This window comes from Leuresthes tenuis, unplaced genomic scaffold (genome assembly GCF_036924035.1).
Source record: "Leuresthes tenuis unplaced genomic scaffold, fLeuTen1.0.hap1 SCAF_19, whole genome shotgun sequence".
Lineage (NCBI taxonomy): Eukaryota > Metazoa > Chordata > Actinopteri > Atheriniformes > Atherinopsidae > Leuresthes > Leuresthes tenuis.
The window spans coordinates 9,834,158-9,861,493 of record NW_027325373.1 but is presented as its reverse complement, the minus strand read 5'-3'; the positions used below and the strand labels follow the sequence as shown (position 1 = coordinate 9,861,493).

The 27,336-nt window shown below is 38.2% G+C and overlaps 1 protein-coding gene across 1 annotated transcript; it reads left to right on the top strand.

The window, feature by feature from the left end:
- Positions 1 to 2,751: 2,751 nt before the first annotated feature.
- On the top strand, positions 2,752 to 26,344 carry fam163ba (family with sequence similarity 163 member B, genome duplicate a). The gene is made up of 4 exons (XM_072372392.1): positions 2,752 to 3,660; positions 3,758 to 3,894; positions 20,295 to 20,410; positions 23,523 to 26,344. The coding sequence occupies exons 3-4, from the start codon at positions 20,318 to 20,320 to the stop codon at positions 23,958 to 23,960; spliced, it is 531 nt and encodes a 176-aa protein (XP_072228493.1). The 5' UTR covers positions 2,752 to 3,660; positions 3,758 to 3,894; positions 20,295 to 20,317; the 3' UTR covers positions 23,961 to 26,344.
- The last annotated feature ends 992 nt before the right edge of the window (positions 26,345 to 27,336 follow it).

The window sequence follows — 27,336 nt, the reverse complement described above, 5'->3', positions numbered from 1 at the left end:
CATAAGGGGCTCATACGGGGAAATCTCTGGACCAGAGGAGACAATAGTCAGGAGAAAAGAGAGGCTGATATTGTGTTGGTTAATGTAATAAAGACTGCTCGCCCCTGGGGCACAAACAGAGATCCATGTGTCCTGTCTCCAGGCCTCATGTGTGGCTCAGTGATCATCTATTGTTCTCTCTAGTTGTCTCCAACAAGCTTTTCTTTTTTATCTTTTAAGCCATCACACTTTAGCCTCTTTGCCAGTCTGACTCTCTTCCATCACATGCCTCCCTTTTGGGTCTTCTTTCACTCACTCCTGCCTTCTAATCATCCCCTAAATGCACAGTTGTCTTTCTGTCATCACTACTGATGTATCAGCAAACTAATTAGATGAGGTGCTGTAAAGTCAACTGTGATTTGGAAGGAAAATGGAGAGAGGAGAGACGGGAACACTGGGTGATGGGTAGAAACGACAGATTTCAGGGAAATTATGCTCCTTTATGTAAAAAGCCTTTGATTTTGATGTGACTTCATCATGTCTAAAACAGCCAGCAATTACGCTAAGCAAGCACAAGTCAATATACATTTATTTTGGTTTGGGACAAACAAACCTTGAGCAAACTCTGATCTTGTTATTTAGGGCAATGTCATTGGGAGCAGGGCTTTACATAGATTGCAAGGTAATTGAAAGCTTGTCCTAATCAGTATTTGAACCACTAGTACTCTGTTGTTCAGTCAGGTACAGTACCGCTACCTCAACTAGGTGCAGGTGTTGCAAAGAAACAGGATAGCTCGTAGTACCAGGGTGTAAGCAGAGTGACATGGTGCTAGTATGTACAGCATACATGGGACACCATAAACAAGTGACTAGAATAGTCCACAGGAACATCAGTACCAAATATTGCTTGGAAGTCCAAAAGGCATAATACATGAGTCTTCCGAAAGTGGTGGTACGATCTTCCACAACCAGACTGATAAACTAGTGATGGCTAACCAACTGGACATTGAGGCATTCAGCAACTATAGAGGAAGGCACTGTAAAATCTACGTAAAAACAGAATGCAATGATTTCTCATAAACCAAACCTTCATTCACGATAGAACTTAGAAAACATAAAATACTGGAAGTGAGACATTTTATTCTTCACGCAAAATATTTGCTTATTCTAAATTTGATGGCACTAACACATCTTTAAAAGGGTGTTAGAGGGCAATACAAGGCTGAAAAAGTAAGTGGCATTGACAAGTTAACAGCTGGAAGAATTTGTAACTAGATAATTAGCAATAAGTCAGTCTCTTTGAGGTAAAGATTGGCAGCGGTTCACTAATCTGCAAAAACTATCTAAAAAATGCTGAATATAATCAGAATAATGTTCTTAAATGTAATATTGCAAAGACCTGGACTATTCAGTCATCTACTGTATATAGTATAATCAAAAGATTAGTCTGAAAACATCTCTGTGTGCAAGGGACATGGGAAAAAATCTCTATTAAATGCACATGATCTTTGGACTCTTGGGTAGCCCTGCATTAAAATAGACATGAGTCTGTCATGAAAATCACTGAATGAGCTCATGAACCACTTCCAGAAATTATTGTCTGTGAACACACTGTACCATGCACTAATGCAGGTAAAAGTTCTGCCATGCAAAGAATCATGTGACCATGGTCCAGAAATACTGCTGTCCTCTCTAGGCCAAAGCTGATTTAAAATGGACTGAGGTGGAAAGCTTTTCTATAGTCTGTTCAATCAATATATGATTTTCTTTTTGTCTGTTTGTTGAAGTACACACACAGAAAGAGAAAAGGCATAAAGGCAAAAAACACCTCCACATAACCAATTCAACCATCTTATTCTCTATACATTTAAATATTTAATCACTGAAGATTTGTAAAGTGCTTTAATCTTGACTTCTGTGAGTTTGAATAATGAATGCAATAAAAACTCACGCTGCTACCCTTAACATTACCCTTCGTCTGATCTGAATAAGGGAATGGAGCAGTTGTAGGCTAGATTGGATATTGGAGCTGGTGGGAGAAAGAAATGGTGAAATAACACTTAGGTGATATCACAGGAGGTGGGAAACAGCCTTTCACATCCAGGGTTAGGGTGCTTTTACATCTTCTACTCTGGAGGCTGAGTGATAGAAGACTTAATGAAAGGACATGTGACAAGGGGAGGTATACAGAGAGAAAAATGGTCCTTCCAGGAACACTTGTGTCTATCATCGTGATGGAGTTTCATTAGGGTTTTAATCCAAATGGTGGGTCAGTTTGTTTTTTCAGCTTGGCTGATCCTTTTGAAAATGATAGGTGTCATTTCTTTAAATGATCTTTATAGATTTTACAGTTGCATAGGTATATAGCCTGGATGATTAACTCCGGTCACTACAAGGGAAGATTAATGAGTCTCCTATAAATGCTGCAGTAGCTTGTTGTCCAGTGTAATAGGAAGACACAGTACAGGCTCATTTTATGCTTTAGGCTACAGTTGTGATACACTCTCCTTGCTTCCCTGCTGCCAAACTTTTTCTATTATTTTGCCATACTTTTTTATCTTTATTTGACTCGCTTCCCTAGAAATCAAGATTTCTGGCCACAATAACACATTTTGCATGCATCGAAGCCCAACAAAAACACCTCACAGACTTCAACTTGAAAGTCATTAGAGCTTAAGGTTTCTCTTTTCTCATCCCACTTCTATGTAGCACTGCATAGCCAGATCTGAGCCTGTGACTAAAGCGCCATCTCCCATACTGTACGCTCCAGGCTGCATTTACTCGCTGGCTGTGCAGGCACCGAGCCACCTCTGGATTCAAAGCGCATTTTTCGTCTCCGCTCAGCTCCAACCGGACGTCGCTCTGCAAAAACCAAGCAATTAACAGGCCTTTACGGAAATCCAGCATCCGTGCATTACCTACACATATATCTCTATTCTCTGGGACCGGCCAGCTGCGGGCACCTTGTTGCCCTCCACGACTGGTCAGCTTGCTTTTCGACAAGCTTGCTCACATGCAGTAAGAGGAGCGTACTGAAGCGGGAGGAGATGGTTAAATAGCTTCAAAGAGAGGACATAGAGGAATGAGCAAATAAAGCATCAGGATCGGAACCTGGAGCAGCACTACAACAAATATCAGACCTCGATCTTCTCGGACGGTGAAGGAGTGCTTGTTCAAATTAAGATGACGAGATTTTTTCTATCATCCCGTCTCCTCCTCCAACTCACATGCTACCGAGGCTGCTGATCATGATGATGTTTGCGTAGGAGTGTTTTATTTTGCGGACAGCGTCGGTTCATCAGTCTGTACTGTTCAAACAACTCCAGCCAAGCGGTGGATGGGAACCGTTGACGACCGCCTTCCCCAAGCACATCTGTCTGAGATATCATCAGTGTCACTGGAGCCCGGTTCCTTGTTCACATTGGAGTGTTTTTCAGTTGTTGTTGCCTGTTTTTCTTCGAGTCTGGATTTGGGCACAACATGCTTTGCATGCGGTACCTAAGAACGTGTGAGGAAAAGTGGTTTTCGGGCAAAGAATAAGAACATCAACGTGGACATTTTTTCAAAAGGTGCATCTTTTATCTGGTGTTACTTTAACTGAAAGCTGAAGAGGATCAGGCCCAGTGGGTTTTATTTTGACCCTAATCGAGACTTGATTCCCTCTTTACTACAAACTCTACGGTATTTAATTCATTGCTTTACTGACATTGGATGTATCTTATTTTTCTTTAAAAATAATTCTTTTTTGTTTTCTTTTATTGACCCCCTTTTTTTAAAGTTATTTTTCCATCACTGATCTCATCATTCTGTGACTGAGGTCGATATAAACTGTCACCAGCCTGGGTCGGGACCTTAGCTCCAAGGAGCCACCACTGCCCGTAGATGTGACCCAGAGAATCCCTCTTATCTCTGAAGGTAATGTTTGATCATTTCAGGCAGAACACTTTGTTTTTCATGTATTTCAGATCTGTTTACATATCGGCTTTCAGCCTTCGAACTGATAGATAGATAGATAGATAGATAGATAGATAGATAGATAGATAGATAGATAGATAGATAGATTCTGTCATTTGTGATTTCAGCACCATGGACAGATGCACACTTGTCATGTGTCAGGGTGGGAGGACCTTTATTTTTTATGTCTCTATTTCACACCAAGAATGAAATCTATGTTTTATACACAACATTAGATAGATCTGTGTTTCGGCTCAATCGGCTTTGATTAAACCACGACCAAGAGGAGTGTATATTTATGTTGAATCAGAAGCTGCAGATAAATATAGACTGATGGGAAAGCAAGGGTAAAGGCAGTGGACAGGTTCAGTGCTTTGTATGAGACACACTCGCTGGCTGGCCGGCTTTCCACATGCTGACAAAACAGCATGGCTTGTGAGCCACAGCTTCTGTCACCAACTGTTAGCCATGGTCACATTCAAAGTGTTTGCTGCAGATATTTTTAGTCAGGGTGGAAATACATCTTAAGCAGTGCTAAAGACATACAAAGCTAAAAGATTCTACTAAATCTGGTGAAAATTACAGCATATTTTATGAGGTGGAGCACAAGTTGAAATCCACCACTCACTGGGTATTTTTGGAAAAACTGTGGTGGATGAAGTGGTATTAAGCAGCTGCAATCTCACCTCACAAGTGAATTTTGGGAAAGTTAAACTGCAGCTAGCACAGTATTAAGACTTACTGTAAAAGAGGATTTTTTATGTGCAAGAAGGTAATGTATTTTTTCCCTGTAATTCATGTGTTATGTGTAATGTGGGAAAAGTTTTTACATCAATCCCAATGAGGATAATAGACATGTTAACATGAATAGAATTTCAGTTTGAAAAATTTAGACTTGAGAAAAATTCTCTAGTTTTTTTTTACCAAATGAAAATTTGCTTCCTCCCAAACTGGTACATAAGAAGTTTGTGTTATATCATCCTTGCCTATTTTTTTTAACAAGGAAACAAGATCAGGCCCTGCTAGATGCTTAAACTACCCAGGGCAGATTAATCAAATGCTTTGTTCTCTGCTGTGTTAGAGCATCATGAGAGGTGATCTGAAGTAATTAGTACATCATCTCTTGTATGTTTACTTAAAGTAATCCTCCCAAAAGTCTCAAATTATAATCATTCACCGCCAGTCTTCTATCAAATCTAAACAGAGAGGCCTAAAAATAGAAGGTTTGCCAACTTGCTTAGATTGATACCCCTCAATTCACAGCGATGTGGCTGCTCATCATGTTTCATTTTCAAAAAATTTCTTTTTGAATTTTAAGAAAATATTATATATAGCTAACAGGGTCTAGTTAGAGAAAAACACTCTTAATGTAGTTTTAATTGGCCTATAACAATGAAAGACAAGGCAGGGCTTGTGTTCCCAAGGCAACTTCCTCAATGACCCTCAGACCAAACTTGGCACCCGTGGGAGATCAGTGCACACACACAAGTCTATACACATACGCAAGTTCTCCTTCAAGCAAGAATATGAGAGATTTACATCTCAGTCTTTACAAGAGGACAGTGGGAGCTGAAGGACAAGCTGCTGCGTGGGGTGGAAAAGCAAATTTCAAAGACAGATAGGTGATGAAAAAAGATCAGGAAAGGAGTAGAGAAGAATGCATATAAAACAGGGAGAAGAGGGATGGATAAGAGCAGGAGGAAAGGTTTCAAGAGTGCTAGAGTAATCAAGGGTGAATGCAATTACAGAGGTAACATATCCACTTTTTCTGTGGTGTTCTCACATATCAGCTTAATTACCTTTAGAATGCACCACGGAAAGGATGAATCACTAGATCTGCTTTGGCTGTGATATCGAGGAGAGAGTGAATGAACTGAAGCTGGGGGAAGGGAACATGGCTGCTCAGTGATCATGTTAAACAGTCACCGCCGGCTCCTCCCTTCCTCCACCCATCTTTCGTCCCCTCCCCCTCGGCACCACATCTACACCCTGACATGCTCACACATGACTCGCGGACGGATGCGCTCAGACCCCAGTGTGACCATCACATGCGTCCAAGCACGAGCACATGTGTGCAGGGAAGCCATTGGTCAGCTGGCCTCATCCCACCCAGTGATTGTAAAAAAAAAAAAAAAACGAAGCTCATTCCAAAGAGTGGAAGAGGGATGAGGGGGGTGGAGACAGAGAACAAAAAGAGGGTGTGGAGAAAGAGTGGCAGAATGAAACCTGCTATTCTCATATATCCCAACCTTCCAGAATCTCATCCAAAGCAACTTCATCACCAAGTGTTTTTGAATTGTTACACACAAAACATATCAACCAAATTTCTTTCAGTTAATGTCATAATCTGAAGCCCTCATTTTCTCTAGTTAAATTGTGGAATTCTATCTTATTTTCTATTATAGTCATTATGAAATTAATATAGTAAATAAAGGGAGATGGTGATGTCTCTAGATTCACTTCACAAATACACCTTACAAAGTGAGCTGCCATAACTAAAAACCAAACAACGAACAAAAAACATACATATGTCATAATTTCACAGCCTTCATTGTGAAAATATAATGGATTGCTCTTTTTTACCTTTGTGGCAAGCTGTTACGGATTTTGATGTGAGACTTATCACAGCTGAAACCCAACAAAACTGTTCCCAGTCTAGCCCTGGATCTTTTTTTTTTCAAGAAAAAAAGTTCTCATGTCACAGTAAGAAAGCAGAAACTATCAAAATAATCAAATCTGTGCTGTGAAAGCACAACATTTTTCTTTAAGCCCTTTACAGTTGACTTGTCTGTGTACACAGATGACTTGCAGCACTGTGAATATATTACATATTAAGCATAAAAGAACACAACATATTCCTCAGAATAAGTTTATCATTTGGATTATACTATACAGCATACATTTCAAGGAAGCCGAGGAGTATTCTTATGACTTATTTCAAGGCTTAAAGCTTTACTTTAAAGCCTGCATGCTTATCATTCGAGCACATGGCTTAGCTGTGTAATTTTCAGTCTGAGACTAAAAACGTTGCAAATGTCAGCAGGCTCCTTTTAGAAAGTGATGTAATGAAAAGAAAATAGAGAACAAAGGATATCAGCACGGTCTGACACAGAAGCCGATCACAACAAAAGCGCTCGTCAGAAAAAAAGTCTCTAATTCATAAACTTCCCTCTTTTCATTATTGCTCATGTCTGCCATTCTGCCTGGCTGCACTGTGGGTCTCTTTTTATCAGCTTGGAGATTAGCATACAGTGAATGAGTTTTGGAAAGTTGGTTCAAAACAGGTTACCACCCCCTCAAAAACAGAAATCGGAATGGTAAAATGTCAGTTTCTAATAGTTCCGTCACCATAGCAACAGAAAGCTAGAACGCATTGCTGCATACACTGTTTTTTGAGCGTTGACCATTAGCAATAACAATCAAATAATCACGAGCTTTGAGCTTTGAACATATCTTTGGTCATCTTTACTTTTCATCTTGTGCATCAGGTTTTACAAAGGTGCCAACGACATGCTGTCTTTTCTTTTCTTCTATGCTAACTTTTTTCCACATTTTCCTCTCCTTTATATCTGCATCTATGCTGTCCCACATTTTTTCAAACTACTCTGTTACTCCTTCTTTCAGTTTTACGTGTGTCCAAGTGGTCTTCTTATGTCTTGCCCTCCACAATCTAATCATTTATACCACAAGCTGTGGTACCAATTAACATTCAGATTTTAAAAAACACATATAAACCGCAATGTAGTAGAAAGGCGAAAACATGTCTATCAAGCATAGTAACACTGTAAATATTCTTAATTTGATGCTTTCTTTCTAACTTTATCTCAGCTACTCTCAAGCAACATAGACAAACAGTTTCGGCGTCCAGCTGGTTTTCTCCACTGAAAGTAGCTCAAATTTGCATAAACATAGAGGTGAACGGGATGTTGTTTCTGCAATTGCAGGTGTACGCCACATTATATGAGACCAGGGCAAAATCTCATATTGAGGCTCAATATTACTTAACTTTTAGAGCTGCATGGTTATGTGTTGATTAGCACTATTGCCTCTCAAGAAGGTTCCCAGTTTGTTGCTGGGTGATGTGTTTCTGTGTGGAGTTTGAGTTTGATCTGGTGTCCTCTCACAGCCTGAATTACACAATACAAGTTTGGATTTTTTTTGGTTGTGGTGTATTGTTTGAACCTATACAAGTGCAAGTGAAATGTGTTTTCCCCCTCACCTGAGGCAATTTGGTACTTTTGTGCCCCTCGTAGGCTACAGTTGAAGGAAAGATGTGTCACTGTCAGTGCTGTAATATTACAATTTCTATCGCTCGTCTATATCTCCTTTACTGTTCTTTTCTTTTTTGGGAAGGACAACAAATTGTTTACAGTCATTTGTGAGTCACTGATTTCAGTTGCAAACAGGGAGTAGAGCCGATGAGATGAGGGTTGTAAATATGTAATATGTGCAGGACCTTTGTGTTTGCAGTTATGCATGTTTAGTTGTATTTGAGTTTTTGAGTCATTAAAGGACTAGTTAAAGGTCTTCTCTTCTTCAGCTAGAGTTATGTAGTGGTGAGTGCTGTGATAGCCCTGTTTAGATGCTGTAAAATGACTTGACCTTGACACCTTAACACTGCTCCACCTCATGTTTCGCTTCATATACTCTGGCATCTGGCCATGTGTATGTGTATGGGTCCCTTCGATACTGTATGGTGTATTTTAATGTAAACATTTTGATGAAATATCAGTTGAAACATTCATTAACCAGAACGAGGACATGATGATCAGGTTAGATGTCCTTGAGTTGCAAAGACTGCATCTGCAAAAATACAGCCCACTGTTCTCCCATTCCTCTTTCTTTTCACAAATTTTTTAATGATTTAAAAGAATGATAAGAGGTAAAGGTGAGTAAAACAAAAGTGGATTCTTTTTTTTTCATTTCTACATGACATGAAAATTCTCTGTGGGTTGTTGAAAGAGAAAGGTTTTAGATTACTGACACTTAATGAAGTTTGGTAAAAAGTAGTTGATACAGCTTATTTAAACTCCAGTTTAAGTTATAAGTGCAGCCAAAAACTAAAAACATAACAATAAATATTCTATATGCACATAATAATAATACTTGTTTCACCCACACTCTCAAAACATAGATCCCACACCAATAGATGTGGGTGTATTATTTCTGTTCACCACAAACTTTTGTTTGAAAAGTTGACAACATGTCACATAGTGAGTGACCTTGCTTGTTTGCACGGACCGTAGCAAACAAGATAAAAGATGAAAGCTGACATGACTTGTGAGCTGTGGCATAACTCCCTGCAGAAAGATGCTTTTCTGACTGGCAGTGGTTGGTTTAAATCATCACCTCAACATTAAACTATATTTAGACTGTTATACAGATGCTAGCATTTTGGTGCATTTTTTTCCCAAGTAAACACCTTAAACAGTTCCAGATCAAGAGCTAAAAAAATCAATACGTCAAGCTGACAGAAGAAAGAGCAAAGAAAGAGAAAAGTCTAAAATTGGAATTCTCATTGTCAAGTCAAAGGAGCAAATGTAATTTTAATGGCGTCTTATCTAATTAAGGAAAGGGGAAAGAAATTACATTTATTCCAAGGCGGTGTTTTACCCTGAACAGACCTTGTAGCCAGAGGGAAAGACTGCTTATGTCCATGTATAGATGCAATGTTCTTACCTCTGATTACACTTCTGAGAGTTTTGGCAGTAATGTATTAATCTAACACAGCGATAGGCTGGACATACTATAACCTGCCTGTGTTTGTATGGCTCACATTTTTTCTGCTTGGATGTCCGAACAGCAAACTGTATTCCTCTTTCGATGCAGTCTCTCAAGCGCAGACTTGACTAACAAACCAGGAGTAAGCCAATGAAACACAGAGAGCTGGGTCTATTGGATTTGTTTATCATCTTCCTGTATTTATGCAGTGCCAAGCACAAACAGTAACAACTTGTGATTTTAGAATATAAGAAACTGCTTTGTGTGCATGCGTATGTGCATGTATGTGTGTGTGAGGGACAGAGAGAAATAGTGAAGGCATCTAAAGGAGACAGTCTTGTCAGAATAAATCCTGTTTGTCCTTCATCATCAATTAAAGTTTTCTCCTTTGATCTAAAATAGAAAAAATATGTGTTCATGACAGACAAATTAACATGTACACCTATGTTATATGTTGTGATTGTCATTGAATCGGAACATATATATAATACCTTTGACTGATGCTAGGGCCTTTGCTTAGTTCTTACACATTGACTAGTCTCTCTATAGATGGTTTGAATATGAATCCAGAAGAAACCACTATAGCTTGTGATAAAAAAAACAACTAAAAACTAAACTCTGCACTTGCCCTTTTCATAAGATTAAGATTGTTTTCTGAGTTTCAGGGCTGTACAGCAACTTTTCTTCTATTCATAAACTGTAAAGTTCAAAGAACCAAAATATCTCAAAACCCACTTCAACTCCTGCTGGTGCCAAGATTATAGCCTGTCGCGCACAGACCAGTGGTATTACTTGCACAGCAGAGGGTAAAGCATGTATGGAAGAGGGGAGGAGCAGGAAGTGCAATGGCAGTCTGACAAAATGTGATTATATGCAATTATTCTGAGATTATTTGAAAGTGAAAGCTTTTTTAAATTTAGTTCTTAAGGGAACCGAACAATAAATGTCTAAGTGACAGAGAGATAGATGTCATGAAATACTTATCAGACTGCTTTATCAGTATCACTGTATTAGAGATTGACAAAGAGTACAAAAATAGATTAAACTAAGATTTTAGAACCACAAGGACACCCTTCACAAAAGTGCAAGCAATTGAGCACATTGTTTACATAAAGATATGCCCACATTTATATTTTAATATAATTAAACATGCTCTTATTTAGGTCCTTTAACTGGACATGATTTGAGCTTTTAATAGTGTGGCTCATGAATTACCTTCAGTATGAGCCTCTGAGCTTCAGCTCTTGTACCTATGTTGTGTTACTTTTTGCTTTTTTTAAGTGTTGTATTGCAGCTTCCTCTGTGGATTTTGGTGAGTAGAGATGGCAGTTATACTAGATATTGATTGTGGACGCTAAAGTGTATAAATCATAAATAAGATTGATGGCTGAATGGGGAAATTTAAAAAAGACAGTTTATGGATTTGATTAAACTGACTTGAGATTTAAAAAGAAAATCATTAAACATAAACATATGTCATACATTAAATGTATTGTGATCTAAAAATTTGTGAAGAAGTGTTCTGAAATTAGAAATATGTAGTTTCAGCATAGCAATAATTAATATTTTCCCTGCACAACTATTCTTCATAAAAAATATGTATGTTGTGGACAATCAAGGGAAGTCATGCTTTGTTGCTTTGGAGCATGTACAACACTTTCAAAATGAAAGAAGTGCTTCCTAAATCATCCTGCAAATTTGAGCTGAAAAAGCAGCTAAGCAAGGTCATTCAGACAGATGAGAGACATTTATTAAGCTGTATAATTAAAAGAAGAGACCCCCAGGTCACAGTTTAGTGCTATATTAATACAAGCCAAGAGCCATTTTTGTGATATATCATTCAAGGGAGGGGGGGATTAATTACAGAAATGTTTCCTAGGTAACACATGGGACAGATAAAAAGCTTGCGTTTATGGCTGCCAGTGAAAGGTTGCTCCTATTCTTTCTTTGCACACATCCCTGTTTCCCCTTCCTGCTCTTATTAACAGCCTTTGAGATTCCACTGGTACTTGATTTAGGATCCGAGTTAGGAGTGGGCTAAACTGGTCAGTGGCTTTCAGTAGAGGGATGAGGTGGGACAGTTTTACCTGAGGGCAGCTATTTTTGTGTTGTCATTATTCTTGGAGATGGCGCAGGGACATGGAGAAATGGTGAAATGATATGCTGGAACAGGGTGAGTCAGAAATGGAGAGTCAACTTATACAGCCAGAGCCAGTGCAACCAGACAGCGTAATGTTTACAAGGCTGATATGAAATGGCTTAAGGAGGAATTTGTATGCTTATTAAACAAATGTTTTCTTCACTTTTTTAGAACTAGGGGTGGATTTTTGGAGATTTTTTTTTAATCTATATTACAGCTTCTATTGGGGTATAATGAATACCTAAAGTAGGTTGGTTAATTGATTTATTGTCATTTATTGTCAAGTGAGCATTTCTTATCTCTCTTAGGCAATCACACAGATGCACACACGTCTATGTCATTTGTATTCTAATTGTGTCATCTTGTTGATGTTTCAAAGGCCTTGCCTAAAATTTGGTTTTGATAGGTTTTGATTCAAATAGGCTTCATTGAAACTTTACCACCAACTGTAGACTCTTTTTCTTCTTATGTGGGATTTATACACCCATACAGAAATGAACAATCTCTGCCTGTCTCTAAGTAACCAGGATTGTTGAGCAGGTGTTCTTCTAAATAGCAAAGCATCTCAGTTTGGAATAAATTACCCATAATTCAAATTTTTCTGTTAATTACTGCAGTAGATCTAGAAATATTTAGTCCAAGAGTTTTCCTTATTTGAGAAATACTGGTCATCATATTACTCACAAATCAGCTCTACAATAGTCCTGAGTCTGAATTCATTTTGCAGCTGAGGTTTTTTTTGTTTCCAATTTCAAGTTACATAGTCCATAATCCGCCTAAACTGATTCCAACTCACATTACCTGTGAGAGTTTATTACACTTTGTGCAACCACAAGAAAAATAATGCATCTTTTTTATCATCAGATGAAGCTGACTTCTATATGTAAATTTGCAGTGATGAAACTGAAGTCAAAAAGAAATTTTCTAACTTTTCTAACCTACCATGAGGTTAGTGGAAGCATGAAACACTTAGTGAGGACCGATCCAAAGTTTAACCATGTACCTACCAGTGCTGCTAAAACTTGCAAATTAAAAATACCTTTCTCATTTGATTGTACTGATTCAGAAACAAAAAGAGAAATAAGAGAAGAAAAGGTATACTCACTATAATTATTTATCAATTAAAGAAGAAAAAAAATCACCATCTCAGTGCTCATTTTGCCAAGCTAAGCTAACTGCCTTCTGGTTCTTGTTCCACCATTTAAGGCAGTAGACAAAACAGCCCATTCATGTTCTCATGTATCCCTGACAGCGTGTCAAAATGTTGAACAGCCAAACAGTTATCAAAGATCCTTTATACATCAGCAAGATGGTACATTTCAAGCAGAGCTAATGGTACAAAGTAGTTAAGAATTCCAGTTAAGTGGACCCGTTAAAGTGTTGTGAAAATTGTCCAGTGAAGCTGGATGTCCACCCTATCAGTGGAACTAAGTAGATGTTGAAATCCAAATGACTTGAGGTTATACATTTAGCTCTGAATTAGTTATTTTGTCAAATTTAAGAAGAATGGGTTACTGAGACAAAGACAGGTTTGGAACAAAGTCAAATTTCTCCTGATTTGCTGATCTAAATTTGCGGATCGAAAATTTCTTTCAGAGCATGTGGGTCGAAAGAATCATTCATAATCTGTTTTTCGTATCCATGTCTGTCATTAGAGACCCTGCTGCTGGTCTCCTAAAGGGGCCTGCCAGCCGGGAAAACCATGTGACAAAATTCAGGAGACAATTCTTCAGTAGGGTGTCTCATTGTTGAACAGTCTCTGATCACAGCAAGTGTGTCACAGGAGAACAAGTTGTGACAAACAGACACAATAGTAAAGGGTATTTAGAGGATCTGAGAGCTGCTTTGTCATTTCCATCAATGTTTTCATATCTTACATCAGTGTTAAAGTGATGGTAGATTTTGAATTTTACTGGTTAAACTATAAGGAGCAAGTTGTGAATAAAATAAAAAAAATGGATTATTATGTTTTATAGCTGGTTGAACAGTTAATAATTGCACACTTTGTGAGAGGTTAATGATCATCACAGACAGCTTTTGTAATAAGATACTGAATGAACAGTTTTGTTATTGTGTTGATTTTCATAATCCAGACTGAAGCCTTTATAGAAGTTGAGAAAAAATTCTTAACAAAGAAAGTTCACTTTTGAAATCTCCTGACTCTCAGGACTGTTAGACTCTTTTGATTTCCTTAAAAAGCTCTCTGCAGAGATGTACTGTGCCTTTGTGTACTTTAATGTGTGTGTCTTGTATGAATTCATCCTTTGACAGCCACCATTGTAACAAAGCTCTTCCCATTGCTCGCCAGGCATGTTATTGTCTCGTGTGCACGACTTGGATCCTCCACCTACTATGTACTTCTCTCCCACTGAACTGAAACCTGTCAACAGTCATTATTCCGAGCAAGACCTCTCCTGTGATCCCTGCCATGTTTCATCGAAGCATGGCAATTTATTCCAAAGCCCACTGTCTGAGCATGGTAGCCACCACTAAAATTACAGCATGTGAGTGTTTGTGTGCACATGTATTTGCTGCCGTTCTTCTTTTGCTCCCAACTCTCGTCATTCCTGTTGACGAATGACAGGTAAAAGCAGCTGAGTAGACAGGTTTGTCATTCTCTGGTGCTATTTCACAATGGAGACTGAGCTGTACATTTGTCTGTATGTGTGTTTGTGTATATGTACGCGTAGTTGAATAATTAACACTGTTCCTCACCTTGCTGCAGTATATCCCTCACGCACTGGTCTGATTAATGGAGCCCCAGGAGATGCACATTGCCTCCCCAGCCTGCGCAGTGACTAAGGCCTCATATGTGTGTGTGTGTGTGTGTGTGTGTGTGTGTGTGTGTGTGAGAGAGAGAGAGAGAGAGAGAGAGAGAGTGTTTTTCTAAATTTGCAGACTCAAAACAGCAGCAAGACTTTCCTATAGACCTATATTCACTGAATATATATGAACTGAAAAGCCATCAGCATGGTTTGTTCACCCACATTCATATTTGTGTGCGCAAGCTGGATCGTGCATACTGTATGCTCATGCACTGTTTGGACAGCTTCTGAGAACCTGGGATTGCATGAGGGTCGCTTTCCCTCTGTAGTATAACAAACTCTAACAGGACACTATGCACAGATGACAAGGTTATGACTTTTGTTAAACAGCTTTTTGATACAGTGTATGAGTAAATAATTCAGTAAAACTAAACCATGAGCACATGCCCAAAAGTAGAAACTCAATGTAACATCAGTGAATACACTAAAAAGAGCTAACTCACAAATTAGGAGGCCTGAAATCACAAATACAAATTAGATTACACTTGTGGTTTCCAAATATTTCCAACCTGCAGAAACATGGTTATGGAAATGAGCTGTGAACACCAGGTTTTTTCTTTGAATAGTTGGAAAGATACAGAAAGATTTCCACACAGGCGTAGCAGTATTAGGGAGGTGTACAACTACTCAGAGCCTCAGTGGTCATCCTGAAATGACTCCACAATGAACTGCCTCTCACTCATAAAAACAGACAGGCAGCTGTTTGGGTCTTGAGGTTGTCAGTGAAAATCTGAGTTTCTGTGACTTTGAAAAGAAAAGAAACTTTGCTTGTTGTTTTTTGGCAAAAAACTGCAGGATTGAATGTTACATCTCCACAATAAATTTAAAACAATACAATCTCTATATTTGCCATACTTTACTTCTTACACAGATGCAGCTTAAGTTTAGATTAGTCAGCACATAGACATTTTCATCAGCCTACACCTCCATACGTGTTCCTGCACGATGAAGTTTCCATTCCATATGTTGCCTGTTGACTGGGGCACAAACGCTAATAGAGAGATGAAGGTCATAATCAATGAGCCTCCATGCAGAAGAGCATCTCTTTAAGACTCATTCTACATAATGTTTTCAACAGTCATCGTGCTTGTCTACTTGCCTTACTTTTCTACTAGATTCTTATCTGCAAATGGTGAGGTTTTGGTGATAAAAGTCAATGGTCAGTTGGGTATGTCATGTCACAAAGTTTGTGTTTTGACAATTATTAGAATCTACAAGGTTATGACCCAAACATTTTAACAGTAATAGGTATGGCCATATGCCAGCCTTACGGACAATAGTTTGTTCATGCTTTATGTTAGATTGATACCACACCTTTACTAATTATTGCTGTTCTGAATGCAGCCATTAACCTTAAAGGTTTTCTAGATATTCTAGCATTTGTTTCACTGTTAAGACGTGTCCTCTCATATGAAGTTGGATAAGATTACAAAAAAAACACTTCATATAAGGTTAATTATTTCTGAATGGCTTCAATCTGTGCAGAGGTTACAGCAAGCCTTGCTCAGGCAAAATACATATATGTTGTTTTTTTTTTTTGTTATTTGTCAAAAAACCTCTCAAAATAAAATATACAAAACCACTCTGCTACTGACACTTAATTCAGCCTATCAAAATCACTCTTTGGCATTAGTTGTTGATGTAAAAAAAATATTCTACCTTCTATAAAAGTCTTCTAACCCATTTGGAGAACCTTTTTTTAAAACTAGTAATAGTAAAACTATGAATCTAATGGGCAGACTCCAGATCAAATTGAACAGTTGAGACTACGCTCTCGGTCGGCCTTTGCACCCAAGGAATTCAGACTGCCAGAAGGATGTGTAAGCATAATCGATCACAGCAAGCTTGAGAATCTGTTTTGCTTGATCAAATGTGACTTCACAATTCCTTTTGCATACTCAGATCATCTATTATGCTTACTATTCTGTCCAGGCTCATGTTCAGAAATGATTGTGCTGTGCTTTTCTTAGATTAAAGCAGGAACAGAGCATCATAAGCATTCATCTTAAGTTGTGTGTCTGCTAAGTTCATGACTGGTTATATTAATTTTCCCTTCACAATAGCTCTATGTTTTCTTCTAACTTTGGAAGGAAATATATGGCTCCTCAGCTGTTTACTCTCTCAGTTTGTGAGTTGGTTGTTTCTGGGAAAGGAGCAGGCAGTTAGTAGTGCAAACAGCTGCCTGTGGTGGTTAGAAAAATCCTGATCACGGCAGAAAGAGTGAACCTAAATAGTAAAGCTGCAGGTTGCAAATCTCTCATACTAAAAGATGCTGAAACTCATGATTAGTGCAGTTTTAGGCTCATTAGTTCAAGCAGACCTTTAATTTATGCATTAAGTGAATACGAGATACAGAGGCTTGCAGTGCATTACACTGAAAAAGCTTTACTTCATCTAAACATGAGATAAAACTAAATTTTTCTTCTTCCTGACGCAAACAATGTTCACAAGTCACTACATTTCCTTCTCAATTGGACTAGAGTGCTCTATGACTGAAACACTCTGTTCGATTTGTTACTTCATATTGATTCGGTTGTGGGACTGCAATGCCCACAGAATGGATTAGAGTCCAGCTGTATTGCAGCTTGAGAGAAGGGCAGGGTTGTTGTGTGTGTAGACAAAGCAAATAACAACTGTAAATGCACTCTGATTTATTCTACCATTACAGTCCAATATAGTTTGTCTCTGAGGCAACAAAATAAATCATACAGAAAAGTATAATGTCTGGCCAAAAAAAAAATAAAAAAAATAGAACCAACTGGATTTAACTAAGCAAATAGGTATATCCAGTGAAAAAAATACTGCCATGATTAACCAGTTTCAGCTGGCAAAAAGTTAACAAGTTACTTAACTTATAGTTTCGTACCTTACACAAACGTGTCTGAAAAGATACATCAGAAAGGTTTCAGAGGGGTCACATTTTTGGTCTGCATCAAACTAACAAAATTACAAATGAAACTACCAAATTTGGCTTAAGAACTGTCCAAAGCATTATTAAAACCTAGTGAATCTTATCTTTGTAGAAGAAACGTGGTCGGGAGGAAAATCTTGAATGTTCCTGATTGGAGAGCACTTAAATATTTGGTGAAATTAAACAGAAGATCAACAGTAGACTGATCTAACAGCTGTACAGCCTGAATAAAACCACTTATCAGTAAGGCTAATCCAAAAAAAAAAGACTTTAATTTGCTTGGGAGCAAATTAAAAAAGGACTCTGGAGCAATGCGGTGTCATAAATCCAGATTTAACCTGTTTCAGAGTGATGGGAGCACCAGCGTAAGAAGAGTGGTGGATGAAGTGCTGCACCCATCGTGCCAGGTGCCTACTGTACAGGCCTTTGGGGGCAAGGTTATGAGTTGGCGTTGCTTCAGTTGGTCAGGTCCAGGTTCGGGAACATAATGTGCCCAGAAAATTAGATCAGCTGACTGCCTGGATATATTGAAGGATCTGATTTTTCTATCAATAGATGTTCTTTTCATCAGTGCGACAAACATATTTTAAGATGCAAATATTTGTGATGTGCTGGAGAAGACTTCACACAGCAATCTGACTTTTCCATCATAGATATAAGATGTTGGCCAAAAATGATATAGCACTGGACGGTGTTATGACATAGCATAAGTTATGAAACCATTGCGAAAGCATGCTGTAAACAAAGCCAAAGGTAGTCCAACATTTTATTAGAGAGCGTGACTTTTTTTGGCCAGGTAGTGTATTATGGTTCAGGCAAGTAACCAAGAAAAGAATTCAGCAGGGTTTAAGGTTGCTTCATGTAAAAAAGCAAATACTCACTCAGTCACACTCTTTACAGTAAAGTTAATGTTACTTGGATGATGATTGCAGGGCATTGTTTACACTAGATTGTGACAGTAACAGCTGGAGCAAAGATTACATAGGCTGAATACTGGTTTAATGCTGATAGTTTCTATAGGCTTAGCTCAGAGTCATCCATAGTGTGACATTTTAGTAGTCCTGTTTCTTTTTTATTTATCTTTATTTCGGGTGGGTCCATGCAACTGTTGAATTTGATCTGGAAAACTTATACCTATGCTGCAGTGTACTTGTTGCTGATAATGACTTTCACCATTGAGTCATAGCTTAGCAACAAGCCCACTGGCCTATTTTTGGTTTCAGGCAATTATCCACAAGTCAATATGTTGGTGTGATTCTACAACACTTTTAGTTTGTGGATGAAACGAAAGGAAAGGGTCTCAGCCCACCTCTATAAAGTTCCAGATGTTATTGTAAATTAATTAACATGAACTGAATGACACATCTTAATCTTAGTCTTTTTTTCACACAAACTGGTGGGGAAAACAGTGCAGAGATGCAATCCATATTTCTACAATAATGAGCAATTCTGACAAGGGAGGCATCCAAACAAGCAATGCTTGGTGATCCCATAAGGAATAATTCCTATATTTCCTATAGAAACTAAAAGTGGTCTTTAAAGGGACTTGTTGATCTAATAACTTGGTGATCAGCTCAGTTGTTTCTAAATCAATTATGCTGCCACAAGTGATGCTTCTGTTACACTCAGATTACACAGAGAACATCTGCATACAGACAGATAACGGGGACATTCCACACAAAGTCATCAAACTGCTAACTGATGCAATAAAGATCTTGATTATTGATTATTCCCTCTGTCTGGTTTGACCCCCACCCACCTTTACTCCACCTTACCTTTTATTTTTTTCTTTCTTTTGTCTGTTTTTCTCTCTGTTAGCTCACCTTGAAGCACAGTTGAATTAAATATATCTTGGTCACCTTAGTTTGACTCTTTGTTCTCACGCTCATCTGATATTCCATTCATTATTACTTTTACATGGATTTCATCATGACATGCATCTAAGTCAGGCACTATTGCTGTTTCATTGTGGCTTTGATAACTCTCCCAGGAGTAGTGACTTGATATGTCAGTGCTGTAATCATACTCGCAGCATTTCTGAGCATGACATATATATTAATATTTTCTGTAGTATTTTTTTTCCAATCTATTGATGTTATACAGAGACCTCATTGAGTTTGCAGCAGTATTTTGACATCAGCCATTATGTAGATCGCTGACGAGTAATATCTTTGCAATGACATACAGTCAGGTATATGTGTTAAAAAATCTCTTTTTGCTCGTTAAATCATGAGCATGGAAGTTTTTAAGACACAAAACTTCCATCCTTCTTGCTTTTTCTCTGTTTGTCAACCAATCCCTGTTCGTTTTTGTCATCATCCAGTCTTTATTCCCACTCTCTCCCACCCACTCTGTTTCATTTCCATGCAACCTCTGTTTCCTTTTCATCTGTCCCTGTCTATTTCCATCCATCTCTTACACCATTTACCTCTTTTCTTTCCTGTCGTGCCTGCGCCTCATCTTTACCGCTGTCCTGCTGCTAATTGCTGATCCCCCTCCACCTCCTCCTTCACAGACTGTGTTCCACTCTGAGATCCCGTCTATATTATGAACAGCACTTTTAGGATGATTCTATTACATGCCTCCTAGCAGTTGGATAACTCAATAAGCGCGGCTGAAATGACACACAGTTATAATCTACTTAATGAAGCTACTGTACTGATGAAGTGTTCATCTTTTCCTCCAATTCTCCTTTCACTCATTCCCTGCCCTTCTCTAAATCACTGCTTTTTCTCTTTTCCTCTCCTCCTCTTCTTCCCTGCAGGGTGTTGATGGAGAGCCATTCGAATGACAGCCGGGACAGTGGTCATCACTGGTGGAATTCTTGCTACTGTTATATTACTCCTTATCATCGCAGTACTGTGTTACTGTAGGCTGCAGGTGAGGCTGCGACATGTTTTAATCTATGAAACTGTGCTTATGACTCAGTCATGAAAAATGTGGTAATTCTTTCAAAGTGTGAGGCTGCAATCTGTGTACATCTGTCCAGCTGCTCAGTCATCTAAATGTGTTCCAATACAATATACTGTTATACTTAGAGGTGCATGAAAAAAAAGCTGATCTGAAAATGAAAGGTGTTATATTTGTGGATTTCTTAAGATGTGTCAGACAGCATTAGAGTTTTGTGTAATTGGATTGTAATTGGACATTAACAACCACAGTGTGATTCCTTCAGCTCCCTAAACTAATTTCTCCTGAAATAAAGGCAAGTGAAGTGGAAGTCAAAGATACAGAATCTCTTACCATACTAATCTTACTCGGGCATAATATGAGACTTAGTCAGCTTCTTGTGGTGTTAGTATGCCTCCATTTGCATCTATCTATCTATCTATCTATCTATCTATCTATCTATCTATCTATCTATCTATCTATCTATCTATCTATCTATCTATCTATCTATCTATCTATCTATCTATCTATCTATCTATCTATCTATCTATCTATCTATCTATCTATCTATCTATCTATCTATCTATCTATCTATCTATCTATCTATCTATCTATCTATCTATCTATCTATCTATCTATCTGTATATACATATATATATGGTCATGGTCTGTACATGGTCTGTACATGGTCTATATATATTCTCTTTGCTGTTTGGCTGTTCTCCTCTTTCAATTTTCTTTTTCCTGTTATCAGAGGGACTCTCATAGCCCAACCACCATTATTCACCATATGGACAGTAGAGTCTGCCTAAATAGTACATTTTTTAATGTAAATTGACCATCGTCTTTCTCCTCATGTTCTCAGTTTTCAGTTGGCAAACTGCAAACCAGCTGTTAGGTGTGTTTTATCTAGGAGAGGTTCAATTTTAGCCACTCTACCACGAAGGCCTGATTGATGGCATGCTGTTGAGATAGTTGTCCATCCAGCATGTCTCCTGATTTCTGCAAAGGACTTCTGTGGCTCTGTTAGAAAAATTATGTCTTTTTACTCAGTTTGGACAGATGGTGTAGCTGCGACTCAGGGGTAGAGGAATTGGTTTGATCTTTGACTACATGTCACTGTCCATGGGCAAAATATTTATATATATATATATATATATATATATATATATATATACATTACATGTATACTTGTAATATATACATTACATGTATATATATATATACATTTATATATCTTTATTTTTTTATGTACATAAAGCCCCTGTGTGCCCTGTGACACCACCCACAGATATATAAATTGCTATTTGAAACCTTCAGTTTGACTGCTCTCTTGAACCATTTGTAGCTGAAAAGTTATATTCAAGAAAGTAATCTTGGAAAGAGAGTACTTTCCACATCCAATAGTCAGTAAATTTTTGACTGTCAGCCAAAAATTCTTCCCTACAGTTGTCATAAAGGGACGAATATACTGTAGAGGTAAAATATGTTTTTTTCTTGTACCAGATGATGAATATGTTTACTTCCTCTGACATAACAGTTACAGTATGCAGTTGGTTCAAGTTAGCAATCTCTTTACAACATTTAAATTAATGGCAACTCCTTCTCCTTGTTAAATTTTGACGTAAGGATCCAAGATGTTTTATTCAGGATATAATCTGAGACTCCTCTGATTTCTGTGGTAAAGTATTTTTTGTTGTTCAGTTTTTAAAATGTCAAGAGGATATTTGAGATTCATAAAGTTTCATCATTTCTTTAGCATCTATATGCCCAATAATTAGGTCTTAAAAGACCAGAGATCAATTATTTCAGTTCAGCGTAGATAGATAAAAGTAGCTGGACATAAAAGTTGATCGATCATGATGAATAAAAAAATTTCAAGTTTCAAGGAAATCCATATTCTTGCTCAAACTCTCAAAGTATTAAAAAGCTCTACGGAGAGTTTGTTAAACTTCTCCTCTGAAAACCCATTTTGAACTAATTTTCATGTGAAACATCACAAAAAACAGTTTCCACGTAAATATCACTGAAGAATTTACTGATATAGAGTTAACAAGATTCTTCCTGTCCTTATAGATATACCTGTGAACAGGTCAGTTCTGCACTTTATTCTTCCAGGATGCAGTTGACAGTCAACCCTGTCCACAGATCACAGGGACACAGGTGGAGGGAGAGTGAAAACCAGAGCATTTAAAGGACAGGAATGGACATAATACTGCAGACCTGGGTGTTTATTTTCAGTAGGATGAACTGTACTAGAAGTTTTTACAAATTGTAAAGAACGGTTACATTTAACATTAATATGTGATAAAAGAGCACGCTGTGTTAGTTTCACTGATAATCTATAATCTATTGATTATCAGTGAAACTAATAAAATAAAATCTGTCTACTAAACTGTAAAACCAGTTTGGCCTTGAGGCGTTTACTGAACCTGCATCTGGCAGTACTATGTAAAGGTTATGGACATGGGCTGACACATTTACTACCTCATAGATTAGATGAATATAAAAACCGATGCCCTATGTCTTACAGCAAAACACTAATCTTATATTTTCTGCTGATGGTTAACCCAGGTATGTGGATGGTACTGGGGTGTGCACCTTGCGTGAGTGATTAGGTGAATGCAAAGCAAATATATCAAAGCTATATGCAAAGGTCACGGGCTAAAAGTTCTACATAAATGCAGTGATTTACCAAGGCCAGCAGGAGATAAGTTAAAATTCTAGAACAGGAGTAGAATTTAGAAGATCCTATCTGCTTTGAGCCAAAAACAGATATTATGATACCCTGATAATTGCTTAATACTAGTTGGAAAAATGCCAGGATTGAATGTGAGAGATTTAGCAACTAGAAATGTTCTGCTGGAAGATGTAATCTGTATTCAAGCCTATGATTTAGTACAGTAGAAAAAAATCACTTGAGAATAAAACCATTACTTCAAATAAATTGCAGTATCAGATGATATGTGAAAGTATGAGGCAACAGCTTCAATAAAAATGAAGTAAAGTGTTAAATTGTACATCATCATTTGTTACTTTTTGTCTCTGTCTTTCTCTCCTCCTTCTCCTCTCATCCTCCACTGTCACCCCCTCCCACCACCAGTACTACTGCTGTAAGAAGGAAGAGTCTGAGTCGGAGGAGGAGGAGCCAGACTTCGCAGTAACATCCCGTCTCCCACCAGTTCACTCCAACCACAACATTGTGGCGGCAACAGCCGCCGCCTCCTCCGTCCCAAATGGCCCTGCCCTTTTCTCCACCCCTCCGCTGGCTAGAAAACTGACACGCTCACAGACCTTCTGTCCATCTTGTACACATTATGAGCTGCCTTTCTACCTCCAGCCTCCTCAGCCACAGCTCCACCACCAACCAGATGGGTTGAGGAACGGAGGTGACCGGATCAGCTATCGCAGTGTCCAGCAGCAGGATCTGGACCTGCCAGTGCCTGTGAACATTTCAAATTACCGCAAACCAAACCTTGCCCGGTCAGTTACCATGAGGGACATGTTCACACGCAGCTGTAGCATCAGCACTGATGTCTAGCTGGGTTAGCTAAAGGTTAGGCTCAATGTAACATCATGCTTCAGTGACTTGGGATGGCCTGGCATAGACTGGGCTTTAGCCAGACTGTGTTTCTGTCTATTGACCAGTTTAGTCTGATCTTGTCTAGTTTCATTCTACTAGTCGCCGCATGCAGAATGGAGGACTCTCAGGACAGCTTTTTTAAAGGCACTATGCTCAGGTCCATGACCTTATTGGGCCAAAATAGAATATTTAAAAATATCAAATCATCAAAAACATAAACATTGTTTTATTTTGAACTGTTCTTTTAACAAAGAGAATTACATTTGTTTTTACAGTTTAAAGTCTGTGAAGTCCTGCTGCCTGGACCCTTCTTCCCCAGACCTGAAAAACTGGCAGTCAGATTACTGCCATGTCAAAATGACATAATCAGGGGGGATTTTCTCTTTTGCGGAGCTGCTACAAACAAAAATGTTTGGAAGAAGTCAAGTGTTTGTCACTATTACAAAAAGATGATCAGTTTGTTCCTCCATCAATAGATAATAAAGATGATCAAATATCAATCACGACAAGTGTAGAAGGAGGGGGTTTTAAGTTTTACCTGTCAACCACTGACATTCTCGATAGTTTTAACTTAGGTCAGAATATTTTAGGACGTAAAGGGCTCACACAAAATGTAATTTCCCGCTTATTTTCCTCATCCCTTCATAGATATCTCAAATTTATCAGGCGGCTAGTCTCTTTGGGTGTCTGCAAACAACACACTCTGTATATAACTTCTACACTCCTAAAGAGTGTGTTCTTGCTGGCAGAGTGGACTAGGTGCCAAAGGAGGCTGCATTCTTGCATTTGTGGGTATAAAATGTATGTGAGTGTACTGGCATGCATGTGTGTATGAGTGTGTGTTGTGGTCAATTGTTATAGCTGAATTTCTATTCCATAAAATTAAACACATTCTGTCATCGCAACGTCGAAAGAACTCAGAGCTGAGGTGGGTTGCAATAACATTAAAAAGATTTCATGTGAAGGGTAAATGAACTGGGTTTTTTTTGCAATGTGCAACTTTTCCTTGAATTCAAGTAAATGCAAAGACGGACCCAAGCAGATTATATGACAAATGCTATTTTGTAAATGTTTAATTTACCGATAAAAGCTATAATACAGGCTCAAGTTGTGGGTGCAGGCAGTGAAGCGAAAAGTTTCTGGGAGAACATTTCTGTGGGATCTGTTTTTCACTGAAGTTTGAGTTTGTGGACTTTTCACTTCATTCCATGTATTGTACCTGATTTGTGGTTTCTTGGGCTAAAGATTCGCCCTTAAAGGCACATGTATAAATATTTAACTGGCCATAACATACACTTCAGTCTCTCTCCTCTCTCTTGACTCGTTGGACTGAGGAAAATGTGCTCTTGCTCAGAGGTACACAGAGAGTTCCTGCTTGGAACTGTTTTTATTTTCTGCGCTTGGCTGACTGGCCTGGCTGGAGGGCTGATATTCTAACTGAAGGAGCAGCGGCTGGATTTAATGGGTCCAGGACACACAGTTAATGACTGAAATTATTTACTGCTTGATTTCAAAAGAGAGGACACCATTGATTGTGTGAGGGGCTTGAAGCTGATTGGATTGTCCATTTTGGACCCCACCCCATCTTCTCTCTCAGATATGTGGTAGATGCTATTGTACCCTCGTCTTTACATTTGGGTCTCTCTGTTGGTTTTATTAACAGTCATGCGCATTTATTTTCCTGAAGGGTGAAACAGTGCATAATTTTGTCTTAAGTTTTCTTCTTATGACATGTGCATACACAGAAGGCTACAGCACACACACAGTTTTATAAATCTCACTTTGCGAGGACATAATTACAGTCATAATGCACTCCACGGCTCATTATTCTAATGCTAATCATACCAACTGAAAGCAAAGCCCAAACCCCAACCTTGAATTAAATTTTAATCCTAACTCTGAAACAAAGTCTCATCCATCAAACAGCCTTCTTACAGTTAGAAAGTGATGACCAATGAAAATTCCCCAAGATCTACAACTCAAACTGGTCCCACAAGGACAGTCACAAGTCCACATACATGCACAGACAGACAACCACACAGACTCACACACAATAGTTCTCAAGGTACATATTGTTTAAAACTGTCTCTATCTGACAGTTGCACAGGAAATGTTGTGCCATAAAGAATTATAAGAGAAATGTACTAGTATTATTATTACTGTTATGATTACAGATGTATATTCAAATGCAGTGTTGCTTTTACGTTTAAGTATTTGAATTACTTGCTTTATTTTATGATCCAGCTGTTTTTTCAGACTCAGTACAGTACAGCAGACATGTTTCTGTCTTTGTTTCTAATATATAACTAACAGACACATTGTTGCTAATAAAATGGTGTGAAAAGCCCTCTGATTTCTGTTGTTGTGGAGTCCACATTTCTTTTCTCAACTTGCTACCTCTAAAAAATGCATTTACAATGAGATACCAAAGGTTTTGCTTGCATTTCTCTATTTGTCAGTTCCGATTCGAGTGACAGCTTGACAGAAGTTATTAAATGAAAAGAGAGTTCATGGAAAAGTCAAAGCAGGAGGGGAGGACAGAAAATCTATTTGAAAGCACGTCTACTCCTAACTTTTGCCTTAGTAACAGCAAGGATGTTATGTATGAAGTGGTGTAAGAAGATTATATTCACTTTTGATCAAGCCTGGCCAATGGAAACATGCAATATGTTCCTCAAACAACAAAAACCTTGGTATTCATGTTTTTTAACTGTTAATTTTGTTTTACCTAAAACAATTTTGAATGCAATGTATCAAAACAAATATTTTCTTTAAATCAAAGACTTATTCTGTCTGACTGTATTCAAAAGACACAGAGATGACACCATATTCACCACACATATTAAATACACTGTGTATTTATTTTACGGATTCTGATATCCTATAAAGGTTTATCAATGGATACGCATCAATTAGAATTTGCGTTATATCTGCTCGATTCCAAATGTGGACATAATGGATTCAACCAGAAATCCTCCTGGATTATATTATTTGATGAACTGCTAAATATAAGGTAAATATCAGCAAGCTGAAATGTTTTGCATGGGGCACCAACTGCAAACAGCAGAGCTTTGCATTCTGGAAATCCTCTACTGATAGTGATTAGCAGCTTTGCTGTGATATCTCTCTGAAGGAAGGTGAATTAGACTCATCTTAGAGTCAAAGCAACCACCTAACTCTGTGCTGATGAAGTTATTAAACAACCAATCCAAGGTTTTCAGGTGTGTATCTGAGATGGAAACCATTGAACATATCACATTAATTTATTATAATAGACATTCTGTAACAGAGAAAACATTATCACGAGACAACGGGGCCTCTGACAGCAGCAACA

What these genes read in the sequence shown, in the direction of transcription:
- fam163ba (XM_072372392.1), top strand. Translation starts at nt 20,318, where the DNA reads ATGACAGCCGGGACAGTGGTCATCACTGGTGGAATTCTTGCTACTGTT. An exon ending in TGTGTTACTGTAGGCTGCAG is followed by an intron (nt 20,411 to 23,522) that starts GTGAGGCTGCGA and finishes TCCCACCACCAG; the next exon opens with TACTACTGCTGTAAGAAGGA.